The sequence below is a fragment of the Lactuca sativa genome, chromosome 8 (genome assembly GCF_002870075.4).
Source record: "Lactuca sativa cultivar Salinas chromosome 8, Lsat_Salinas_v11, whole genome shotgun sequence".
NCBI classification, from domain to species: domain Eukaryota; kingdom Viridiplantae; phylum Streptophyta; class Magnoliopsida; order Asterales; family Asteraceae; genus Lactuca; species Lactuca sativa.
In genome coordinates, this window is record NC_056630.2 from 33,622,464 (window position 1) to 33,635,123 (window position 12,660).

General features: G+C 34.8%; 2 protein-coding genes across 3 annotated transcripts; one reads left to right on the forward strand and one right to left on the reverse strand.

Moving 5' to 3' along the window:
- The first annotated feature begins 948 nt into the window (after positions 1-948).
- On the forward strand, positions 949-10,577 carry LOC111917693 (myosin-11). Of its 2 annotated transcripts, none has more exons than XM_023913356.3 (36): positions 949-1,431; positions 1,799-1,927; positions 2,014-2,157; positions 2,236-2,381; positions 2,450-2,606; positions 2,708-2,926; positions 3,024-3,173; positions 3,435-3,571; positions 3,638-3,784; positions 3,869-3,970; positions 4,081-4,138; positions 4,227-4,328; positions 4,409-4,446; positions 4,529-4,655; positions 4,755-4,922; positions 5,011-5,142; positions 5,240-5,358; positions 5,458-5,521; positions 5,612-5,789; positions 5,891-6,096; positions 6,196-6,315; positions 6,394-6,492; positions 6,560-6,781; positions 6,873-7,103; positions 7,905-7,952; positions 8,040-8,294; positions 8,381-8,545; positions 8,628-8,840; positions 8,946-9,086; positions 9,158-9,228; positions 9,311-9,410; positions 9,511-9,567; positions 9,652-9,708; positions 9,809-9,889; positions 9,958-10,037; positions 10,131-10,577. In XM_023913356.3, the coding sequence occupies exons 1-36, from the start codon at positions 1,429-1,431 to the stop codon at positions 10,258-10,260; spliced, it is 4,596 nt and encodes a 1,531-aa protein (XP_023769124.1). In that variant the 5' UTR covers positions 949-1,428; the 3' UTR covers positions 10,261-10,577. The 2 variants fall into 2 exon arrangements, with proteins under 2 accessions (XP_023769124.1, XP_023769126.1); XM_023913358.3 differs by having other exon boundaries at positions 8,381-8,539; positions 10,131-10,460.
- Positions 10,447-12,636, reverse strand: LOC111917697 (carbon catabolite repressor protein 4 homolog 4). Its single transcript, XM_023913367.3, has 9 exons — positions 12,503-12,636; positions 12,161-12,267; positions 12,026-12,066; positions 11,871-11,920; positions 11,682-11,751; positions 11,481-11,602; positions 11,156-11,386; positions 10,942-11,089; positions 10,447-10,862 (listed from the first exon to the last, which is right to left on the reverse strand). Exons 1-9 carry the CDS (start codon positions 12,568-12,570, stop codon positions 10,563-10,565), a joined length of 1,137 nt encoding a protein of 378 aa, XP_023769135.1. The 5' UTR covers positions 12,571-12,636; the 3' UTR covers positions 10,447-10,562.
- Positions 12,637-12,660: the final 24 nt, after the last annotated feature.

The window sequence follows — 12,660 nt, forward strand, 5'->3', positions numbered from 1 at the left end:
AAATTACCCCAAACCATATGGATCATTCGTGTAATTTACTCTTTATAGTTTTAAGATTTAAATTGTTTTCATCAATTCATTACCTGTAAATTTATAATCAAACGGGATGCTGACATTATGATAGGTTTTGCCATGTACTTTGCAAGAAGTTGTCAAAATAATTTTTTCTTTTGCAATAATATTATAATAATTTCCATATGGTAAAAAGTTATAATAATTTCTAGAGCTTTCAAGAAGGAAAAAGAATCTGGTTAACTCTATATATTTTTAGGTGTGACAGACTTGGCTTTTCTTGAATTCTTTTGAATAGAAAATATAAACATTTCCTCATCTTAGTCCAGATACATTTCACCTTAAAAGGTCAAAAGAAAATTCTAATGATGGACTTAATTGCAATTGTCTTCAAGAACCAGAGGTTTCGGGTTGAATTTTGTTACGTGGGAGTAGTATCTTTTTATGACGTATTAAGATTGTTTGTGAAAACGTGTTATATTTCATTTAAGTGTACAATAATAGTATAGTTGTAATTTTTATGTATTTAGTCGTTGAAATTATTACCATCTAAAAGTCAAAATAATATATAAATAGTTAAATACATAGGTACAATATATACACTGTACTATTCAAAATGGCCCATATAGACCCTTAAATAAATAGTTTAAAATATATAAACATGTAACTATAGTTTAAGAGCGTTTTAAAGGGTTATTAACGTAATTTAACTCAAGTTGGATACACTAACATTGTGACGTAAATGTAATCAGATTGTATTAGCAAATGTGTGATCGATTTTGATCCATTAAATTCATAGCCCTGTGGGCTATGCGCTATGGGCAGATTATTTGATTTGGGCTCAAAATCAAATTGCTGGCATCTACTTTTTGTAACCCGAAAACAAAGAACGGGAGAGAATGACCCGAACCGAACGTCTGTTTCTATTTTTCTATCCGAAAATAAACCTCCAAACCTCTGCTGAAGTTGGCCATGGAGAAAATGGGAAATGCGAGCCAAAGTGTTCGTGTGTGTTTCATAACCACGAATCTGCGAAAAAATCGCGACAAGAGAGAGAAGACCCGACTTCACAGGGGAGTTATTGAACAATGTCACTTCCACAAACAAAGAGACTCCGAAGAGACGGAAGTGGTAAGAGACAGATAGACAGAGAATATTGGGGGAGAAATGGAAAAAGAACATGGAGAAATTACGAAGATCTAACAAGGAAGAAATAAAGAGAAAATCATCCAGATAAATATATCAACAAAATGCCGGAACATTTTTTGTTATTGCAATGCAGATCAACCAGGATCACCAAAATTGGGCATGAGTGATCCAGGGGGGGTCCACGACGAAGGGAGCACTGATTATCTGTGAAAATAAGAAGAATATAGACATTTCCTTCGAAATTAAGGGTTTCATTGAAGTTTCACAATGGTAGGTGGATTATGTTTCATTTATCAATGCTGCAATAGATTTTCATTTAAAACATCATGAAATCTCGATCACGAACACTTTCGTTGCGTTATTACGCTCTAAAATAGAGATACAGGTTTGGTTTATGATATTAATATATATGACATTGTCATGCAAGTTTGATAGGATCTTTTTTGGAATTTCAATGCCAACATTGTTCTGCCTGTGATACTTGTAATAATGCATAATGTAATCAGCAAGTATTATAGAAAATCTTCAAGTCAATATCAGTTTAGAAGTTGAACAGATATGATATCCAGAGACAAAGTATTGCATCCTTTGCTAGTTTTTCAATTCAAATGTACTGACTGATTTGTATGCACGACAGCGTACTGCAGTGAATATAATAGTAGGCTCTCATGTTTGGGCTGAAGATCCAGCACAAGCATGGATTGATGGGCAGGTTGTCAAGATTAAAGGGAAAGATGTGGAGATTCAGACTAGTGAAGGGAAAACGGTTATTTTTCTACTAAAACCTGACTTTTTTATATCAAACAATGTACATGTAGCAGCATGAGATTAATTTTATGGGTTCTTTTTCAGATTGTTTCTAATTTATCAAAAATATATCCGATGGATTTGGAAGCTCCTGCTGGTGGAGTTGATGATATGACAAAGCTATCTTATCTACATGAGCCAGGAGTCTTGCAGAACCTAAGAACCAGATATGAACTTAATGAAATTTATGTAGGTCTTCATCTAATTTTATGGTCTATTGATCTATAACTGCAAGAAATGGATTCTAACTTTATGGAATCATGACAGACATACACCGGAAACATTCTAATTGCAATCAACCCATTCCAGAAGCTACCTCATTTGTATGATGCTCATATGATGCAACAATACAAGGGAGCACCATTTGGAGAACTGAGTCCCCATGTATTTGCCATTGCAGATACCTCTTACAGGTAATGGTAAGTAACACCCTTTTCTTCTTGGATGCATGGGTGCTCACCACATCTTTACTGGATTCTAGGGCCATGGTCCATGAAGGAAAGAGCAATTCCATTCTGGTGAGTGGTGAAAGTGGAGCAGGTAAAACAGAGACAACCAAAATGCTTATGCGGTTCCTTGCGTATTTGGGTGGGAGGAAAGCTACTGAAGGTCGCACCGTTGAACAGCAAGTCCTTGAAGTATGATACATGACGTATAGTTCTTTAGAGAACCTCTTAATTATTCTATATTATGTGTCACTTCATGGATATATACTGATAAACTTGTTGTGTCACTGCAGTCAAATCCTGTTCTTGAAGCATTTGGGAATGCCAAAACTGTTAGAAACAACAATTCCAGTCGTTTTGGTAAGTTTGTTGAGATCCAGTTTGATAAGCATGGGAGAATATCTGGAGCAGCTATAAGGACGTACCTTTTGGAAAGATCTCGTGTTTGCCAAGTCAATGATCCCGAGAGAAACTATCACTGTTTTTACCTTCTTTGTGCTGCACCACCAGAGGTACAAAATATAATATAACAATTTTACTTTGAGTATTTTACAAAATCGAAACTTTTTTTTTTTTAAAATTTTTCTTCCTTATTGCTTGTGCTTTCAGGAAGTTGAGAAGTATAAGTTGGGAAGCCCACAATCTTTTCACTATCTTAACCAATCAAAATGCTTTGAGCTAGTCGGTGTGAATGATGGACTTGAGTATCTTGCCACAAGAAGAGCCATGGATATTGTTGGAATAAGTAAACAGGAGCAGGTATACTGTACCTTCTGTAATTTTGTTTTCCTTCCAGTTGATTCTTGATCCAAAGAATCTGTGAGCAACAAGTGGCTGCAGAAACATACTTAACCTCACATGTTGTGGTGTTTTTATTGTTTACCTTACACCCTGCATGATTGATATGTGGTGCTTTTCTTGTCTAGCTTTAGACCCTGCATGATCTGCATCTTTCAATGCAATGATAGAGAAGAGCATGATCCATGGGCGTTGGTGTAATTTTGTCTTGTTTTCTGATAGGAAGCAATTTTCAGAGTTACTGCTGCTATTCTTCATTTAGGCAATATTGCCTTTGCTAAAGGGAAAGAGGTTGATTCTTCGGTGCTAAAAGATGACAAAGCTAAATTTCATCTTAAGATGACAGCAGAACTTCTAAAGTAGGTCTATTTTTTGAATTTTTAATGATTTGGAAGTCCTTTATTGCTCATAAATTTTTGTGTCAGGTGTGATCCTGTTGGCTTGCAAGATGCATTGTGCAAACGTGTGATGATTACTCCTGAAGAAGTTATCAAAAGAAGTCTTGATCCATTAAGTGCTGCATTCAGCAGAGATGGTTTGGCTAAAACAATATATTCCAGATTATTTGATTGGTAATTTTGCAGCTTTCATATGAGAACCATATTGAATAAACTTCTAGTATCTAAGAATTAGGATCCCTTTTTCATTATTTGCAGGTTGGTGGATAAAATTAATAAATCAATTGGACAAGATCCTAACTCAAAATGTCTGATTGGCGTTCTGGACATCTATGGTTTTGAGAGCTTTAAGAACAACAGGTGGCAACCAGGCACATGTCGTATTCCCTCCATTTCAAATAAAGCATTATCATTTTGACTTTGAAAAGTCACATATTGTTATTTTTGTCTCAATTTCATCATACACACAGCTTTGAGCAGTTTTGCATCAACTTTACAAATGAGAAGCTGCAGCAACATTTCAACCAGGTTACTATCTAAATTTTCTTAATCACTGTTAGCATGAGTTGTTGTTAATGTTAAGGACTCCCAAAAAAAATTAATGTTTGAATTACAGCATGTCTTTAAAATGGAGCAAGAAGAATATAAGAAAGAGGCTATCAACTGGAGCTACATTGAATTTGTTGATAACCAAGATGTTCTAGATCTCATTGAAAAGGTATAGTCACTTTCAACTGCATTTATCTATATTTTCCATTATTTCAACCATAGAACTCTGAAGTTGTATCTATATTGCAGAAACCTGGTGGTATCATTGCTCTTCTTGATGAAGCTTGGTATAACAATAGTAGTATTAATTATGAGCTAGTGCAGATTTAAGATGTCTTTATTCACAATATTATTTTTTTCTACTTTTAGTATGTTCCCAAAGTCAACTCATGAGACATTCGCAAATAAGCTTTATCAGACTTTCAAAAACCACAAACGATTTATCAAGCCCAAGTTGTCACGCACAGATTTCACGGTTGCTCATTATGCTGGAGAGGTATGTATTGTATTTGTAGCCAAACCGTGTTCTTACATGTAAGTAACACACTATTTTCTTAATCTTTTATAAAAAAAAAAATTTGGGTGCTTTTTGTAGGTGCAATATCAGTCTGATCAATTTCTTGACAAAAATAAAGATTACGTGGTCCCTGAACACCAAGATTTGTTGGGTGCTTCCAAGTGTCCTTTTGTAGCCGGCCTTTTCCCTGCTTTAGAAGAGTCTTCCAAATCTTCAAAATTTTCTTCAATATGTTCCCGTTTCAAGGTAGGTATCTTTAATTCTTTATCTCAATTCTCAATGATTTTGATATTGTATGCTAATGTGTAAGTAACTATATGGTAATAATGCACAGCTTCAATTGCAACAACTGATGGAGACACTTAATGCTACAGAGCCTCACTATGTTAGATGTGTGAAACCAAATAATAAACTGAAACCTTCCATATTTGAGAACCTTAACATCTTGCAACAATTGCGATGTGGTGTGAGTATATAAATTTGTTTTATCTTTAATTTTAAGTCGGTTTATTCTATGCCATGCATATTTCTTCCACCTTGTATGTGACTAATCTCTCTCTTAGGGTGTTTTAGAGGCAATCAGAATCAGTTGTGCTGGTTATCCCACCCGGCGTGCTTTCTTTGAGTTTATAAACAGATTTGGACTTCTTGCTCCAGAAGCCTTGGCTGGATTGGCTGGAAGGTAAAAAAATTTATTTCACACACACACACACACACTTGTTGCACCAGATTTGGACTTCTGAGTCTCTCTTTTTGGTGTTTCATCTCTTGCACAATACAGTAGCTTTGATGAAAAGATGGTATGTCAAAAGATCTTGGAAAAGATGGGGCTGAGTGGGTTTCAGGTTATTAAAATTTTTATTTACTTTGAGTTTATAAAGAATGAATAATCCCATTGTTTTTGTATATAACAGTACTAGGATTGTTTTATACAGATTGGTAAAACAAAGGTATTCTTGAGAGCTGGACAGATGGCAGAACTAGATGCAAGGAGAGCTGAGGTCCTTGGCAGTGCAGCAGCAATTATTCAAAGGCGGATACGAACTCATATTGCTCATCGCCAGATCAATGCATTGCGAAATTCTTCAATCTTTTTACAAGCTTTCTGTAGACGTGAGCCTCTCACATCACATGATCAATTGAACTTGTTTCTTCAAACTATAAACACACAAGATGACACATTATTAATAAGTAATAACTGTTTACACTTTTAGGTAGTCTGGCTTGCAGAAAGTTTGATCAACTGAAGAGAATTGCAGCTGCTATAAAAATTGAAAAACATGTGCGTAAATGGCGTGCTTGGGTGGCTTATACTAGGCTCCGTGTGTCTGTGCTTGCAGTTCAGACATGTGTACGCGCAGTAGAGGCGCGTAAAAGATTCCGATTCCGCAAGGAAACTAATGCTGCTATCAAAATTCAGGTTACTTTTATAATTTTATAAAAACTCTTTTTTTTTTTTTTTTTTTTGTTATACAAACAGAGGAAGTCTAATTGTGTTTTTTTTTTTTTTTTTATATAGACTCGGTGGCGTTGTCATAAACATTCTGCATACTATAAAAGGCTAAAGAAAGGATCTTTAGTTACTCAATGTAGATGGAGGGGAAGGATTGCAAGGAGAGAGCTACGAAAACTTAAAATGGTCAGTTATCATATTCATGATGGATGTTACATTCTTTTTAGGGCAGATTAAAAGTTGCTAGCTTTATTTATTTTGCAGGCTGCACAAGAAACAGGTGCACTTAAAGAAGCAAAAGATAAGCTTGAGAAACAGTTGGAGGAACTAACATGGCGTTTACAGCTTGAGAAACGTTTAAGGGTAATTTATTTCAACTATACAAGTTTTGTTGGAAAAGTTTGTGATGTGATATGTCCTACATGTCTAGACTGATTTGGAAGAAGCAAAAGCACAAGAGGCACTGAAATTCCAGAATTCTCTAGAAGGTATTCAAAAGAAACTTGATGAAGCAAATGCATTGGCTGTAAAGGAAAGAGAGGCAGCTAAAAAAGCTATTGATGAAGCGCCTGCGGTTGTTGAAGAAAAAGAGATTGTTATTGAAGATACTAAGAAAATTGAATCCTTGACTGCTGAGGTCGATGAGTTGAAGGTAAGTAAGACTTACCATACAAACGGGAATTTTTTTTTTTTTTTTATCGTGGGGACCACATTAAGTAGTTTTTTTTTTTTGGGCCATGTAGGCAAAGTGGGAGTCAGAAAAGAAACGTGCTGATGAGCTGGAAGAATGTAGTGAAGGAAGACGTAAGAAGTTGGAAGAAACAGAAAAGAAAGTCGTTCAGTTACAGGAAACTATGAGCAGATTGGAAGAGAAGCTAAACAACTTGGAATCAGAGAATAAAGTCTTCCGCCAACAAGCCGTGTCCATGGCACCTAATAAGTTTCTCTCAGGGCGTTCCAGATCTATTATGCAGGTATTTTATTTAGGTGTTGTTTCTTTTTGACTTAGTGGATTTAGTGAGAACAGTATATGTATATATATATATATATATATATATATATATATATATATATATATATATATATATCGGTGTTTCTTAATGTATTAAGAGGCTTTACCTATTTTCCCTTCTCTTTTCCTCCCAACTCATTTCCACCCCGTTCCCGAGTTGAACTTAACGAGAGAAAGGAAAGGAAATGGATGGAAATGAGAAGAAAATGAAAAAAATTGGTGTTCCCGAGTTTCATTAAAGGAAGGAAGTGGAGAGAAATGGAAGGATCACTTTCCCTCCTATCTTTCCTTCCGATTTGGGAGGATTTGGAAGGAAAGAAGAAAATGATTAATTTTGTTTTCCTTTCCTTTCTCTTCTTTTCTCTCGTGACTTTCTTTTCTCTTCTTTTCTTTTCTTTTGATAAACTCGGGAACGAGGCGGAAAATGTCAAAATTGATGAATATTGTGAAATTTGTTCTTTTGAAATGCAACGATAAAATGGTCATCTACTCTCATTCAGATGGTGCATTCAATCTAGAAAAGAAAGACTTTATATATACAACACTTTATCTGCATAGCCACTTTCATCCACACAGACACTGTTGTATGAAATTTTTATCCATTAAAGCATTATACTTTCAAATTTTTTCGTGTTAGAACAATATATTTTGAAAATTTTAGTCTACCATAGCAGTGAAAATTGCTGTATAAGATTTTTCAAAGTACAATACTGAAATAGGAAAAAAAAAAAAAAGTGATTGTTTGATATTCAACTCGTTGCAGAGGAATGACAGTGGTACTTTTATTGGAGAATCAAGGTCATCATCTCAGGTATCCTGAATCTTGAACTTGATGCTTTTTTAAAAAAAATTTAATCATCTATAAATAAATTACATGTTTCTGTTGTTTATGTATCAGGATCCGCATAGCCCTTCAATGCACCAAAGAGATCTAGCAGAAATAGACGACACACCACAAAAATCACTCAATGAAAAACAAATGGAGAATCAAGAACTGCTTATCCGATGCATTGCACAACATCTAGGGTTTGCAGGAAATCGACCAATTGCAGCCTGCATCATTTACAAATGCCTTCTTCAATGGAGATCTTTTGAAGTCGAACGCACTACTGTTTTTGACCGAATTATCCAGACCATAGGCAATGCCATAGAGGTACTTATTACTTAAATGCTACTCTTTTTTTCACTTCGTTTTAATAATTATAATAATTATTTTTTTTTTTTTCGTTTATTTAATAGAAAAAACAGGATAATAACGATATATTGGCATACTGGTTATCGAATGCCTCTACTCTTTTGCTTCTTCTTCAGCGAACGTTGAAACCAAGTGGGTCAGCATCTGGAATGGCCCCACAACGTCGTCGATCATCAGCTGCTCTTTTTGGGAGGATGACTTCTGTAATGGTTAAGTATTTTGGAATTTGATTCAACATATATATAATATGTATATGTATATACTAAAATTAAAATATGATTTTCTGGTTAGAGTTTCCGTGGGACCCCTCAAGGAATCGAACTTCCTTCCTTTGTGAATGGAGATCTGAGTAGTGGAGTTGAAGGTGGTTATACCAAAGTGGAAGCCAAGTATCCAGCTTTGCTTTTTAAGCAGCAGTTAACAGCTTATGTTGAAAAGATTTATGGAACAATTCGAGATAATTTGAAAAAAGAAATATCTCCGTTACTTGGGATGTGTATTCAGGTACCTAATTTCTCATTCTCATCATTTTTACTTAATTTATTATTCATGTTGAGTAATTAGGAAATAGGAATGGACTAAATGGTAATTTCACAATTCACACTCAAGGCACCGAGAATTTCGAGAGCCAGCCTGGCAAAGGGATCATCACGTTCGGTTTCCAGTTCAGCTCAGCAGACACTGATTGCTCATTGGCAAGGAATCGTCAAGAGTCTTGGAAGTTTCTTGAATGTTCTAAAAACAAATCATGTTAGTGCCATTTTTGTTTTTTTTTTTCTTTATTTTTTCCGTTTGTAACCCGTTTTGTGAAATGTTTTTAGGTTCCACCGGTTTTGGTGCGTAAAGTTTTCTCACAAATATTCTCGTTTGTGAATGTTCAGCTATTTAACAGGTATATATTTATTTTTTGTAGAGTGTGTTCTTTTGTGATGTGAATATAAATATGATTCTTTTTTTTTTTTAATAAAATGCAGTCTACTTTTGAGACGTGAGTGCTGTTCGTTTAGCAATGGTGAGTATGTGAAAGCGGGATTGGCTGAACTAGACCACTGGTGTTTTAACGCAACTGACGAGGTAATTCCGAGTGATATTTTCTTTCATTGGAATGGAATTAACGATTCCATTATGCCAAACACTATTTTGTATTCTTATTTGCTAAACACAAGGACTGCAGTATTCAGGTTCTGCTTGGGATGAACTGAAGCATATACGGCAAGCTATAGCATTTCTGGTAAAGTTTCTTTTATTATATAAAAATTCAGTCTTTCTGGTTTTAAAGATTTTATTTTAATCAATTTTAATCCATCCCATTCAGGTTATACATCAAAAGCCAAAGAAAACACTGGATGAAATAAGTCATGACCTCTGCCCAGTGAGTCATGTTTATGTTTTTATTAGTTTACAATAACAATAAAATATTATGTAATTTATTATACCAGTGAGTGATATATATATTTATATATGGTCCACAGGTTCTTAGTGTACAACAGCTGTACCGGATCAGTACAATGTACTGGGATGACAAGTATGGGACACAAAGCGTCTCCCCAGATGTAAGTTTCATAATAAGATCAGGTTTTTTTTTTTTTAATAAATTATTTAACTTTGATGGATGGGTCAGGTTATATCCAACATGAGATCGTTGATGACTGAAGAAAACACTGTTGTAAGCAATTCTTTCCTTTTGGATGATGATTCCAGGTTAGTTTTAGTTGCTTTCTGTGTTGACTAGTACTGAAATGTCCAAAATACTCTTTGATGATATATGTTTTAACACAAATTGATTTTATGCAGCATTCCATTTTCGGTTGATGATATATCGAGATCAATGGATAATATAGAGATATCGGACATTGAGCCTCCACCTCTAATTCGCGAGAACTCAGGATTTAGCTTTCTGTTGCCACGTATCGAGAGCCACTGACCCAACTGCCCGATGTTTTCCGGTCAGGATAATCAACCCATGAGAAGGAAACAAAAAAAAAACATGAACTGTCCCGTGTTTTTCTCCATGTTTTTGTAGCTTTTATATATATATATACTAGCATGTTGTACAAATAGACATTTTTCATTATTTATTGACATCAGTCATAATGCCTGGCAAACACAATTTAAGTTAGAAAATTGTCCTCTTAACTTATCTCATAAATTCTATAACAATGTAATACAAAAAATATATTCAGAAAAAAGAAACAACAGTTGCAAAACTGAGAGAGATGATGACTACTAAACCACTAAAAACTCAGCACCTATTGGCAAATGATCACTGGGATGAAAATAATTTGGCAATCCACCTTTTACATCCGCTGACTCAGCTTCCGGAAGCTCAAGGAAACTAACAGGTTCAATTTGAATCCCCTCATCAGAAGGTGAGAAAAATATATAATCAAGTGTACCAGTGAATCCAGGGGTATAATTGGTAAATCGCGGTTCACCCCTTGTACATGCATAAACACTTGATAAATTAATCGGTGGTTCATCTTCTAAACATTCCACTGAGCCACCAGAAACAAGATACTGGTACACCTGTACACAATTCCCAATCGATAATAAAAGCTAAATGTTTCTTCAATGTAAATTCAACAAGGGAATAAATAACCATTACCTTGTCTCCAGGAATAGAATTGAAATCCCCAGTAATGATTACTGATGGTTTGCACTCAAATTTTTCAGATACCATTTTTTTAAATTTTGCTACTTGTGATGATAAATATTTCGCCTGTGCAAGCTTCACATCTGCCCATTCTGGATCCCTACAGATAAAAAATAATCTTCAGACGAGACAAGGGCAAAACTGGAATTATAAGTAAAATAATTACCAGTAAAGATGTGTGTTTGCCACAATGATATAATGTTGATAAGGTTTTTTAAACTTGAAAGCAGCCATAATTCCAACACAATCACGTTTCAACCGGACATATGGATCATTAGGATCTCCTTTTCCTTTGGAATCAAGATCCTTCTCCTTTTGTTCCACACGAGATGCTTCATCTAGAAGCAAGTTAGCAAGGTCATTATAGTCAATTGTTTCCTCTATCACCAACTCCAATCTGGACATTTAAACCAAAAAAAAAAAATAAAAAGACATGAATACAATCAATGAATATGCTTTTTACTATGAGAATGAATGAGACAGTTGTATACTTGTTGTGCTTGTAGAAAATCCCACATCCGTCTGATTTCCTACCACTTCTTTTAATGTAGCTGCTTGAGTAATCATTTTGCTCTATTTTCTCTTTGTAGAAGGTATCGTATTCATCTAATTCCTGACAACAAAACAATTATTCTACACATAACAGAAATAAATAGTACAACAAATGTGTTATGGATATGAAGAAATTAAACCTGTAAGCATAAAATATCAGCATCAAGATGTTTAAGAAGATCAAGAATTATTGGGGAACGAGCTTTCCACCTGTCATAACCAAATTCTATGCATATTCAGATCATAAAAGAGGTGAATAGTTATCATTCATGATAGCTTCATTTCAAATATGGAGTAATAAAGAGCTCTAAGAAACCAAGAAGAATTACTTGAGACAAGGTGATGGAGAGTGTGGGAATACAGAACTTTTTACATATACCTGCAGAAAAAAAAAAAAAAAAAAAAAAAAAAAAAAAAAAAAAAAAAAAAAAACATTCAAGAAATAATGAATTGGCAAATTAAAGGGGTGTGTGTGTGTGCATACCTGAGCCAGAATGTTATATGAAACCACTCGAAATTTGAGGCCTGTAAAAATATTAGATATGAATTGATATTTAGGTTGACAATACATAGATTTAATTAGATAAAAATTTAAGGGGGATGGTGTTTTTTTACATACCCTCAGACTTGCTTACTGAAGTAATTTGATTCTGTTCGACTGGGATGAATTTAGGGTAAACTGGTGTAGGCGTGTTCTTAGTGCTCATTTTTCTCATACAAATCTTACTGCATATAACATAACCCACATTTTTATGAACAAACTGTCTATCACATTAAACAGTCATGTGCTACTTAATTCGCATCTCACAAATCACAAATGTGTGTGTTTGTGATTGATTCGTAAAATATACACTCGAAATAGCAAAAAGGACAACAAAAACTCAACAGCATACTAGTCGTAAATCGGTAACGTAGCAAACACAAGATAAGCATCATAATAACAAAAAATCCGCCGGCGTACCTTGTTCGGTAGGAGGAAGAAACGAGAGGGATGCGAGAAAGCAGTAAACCACCGGATTTCAGAAGCATTTTCCCCCCAGCAGAAGAAGCGATATATAAGTAGAGCTTCCTCACAGGGCGGCCTCCTCCTCTTGCGACTAGCGACCAAGCCAATAAAAG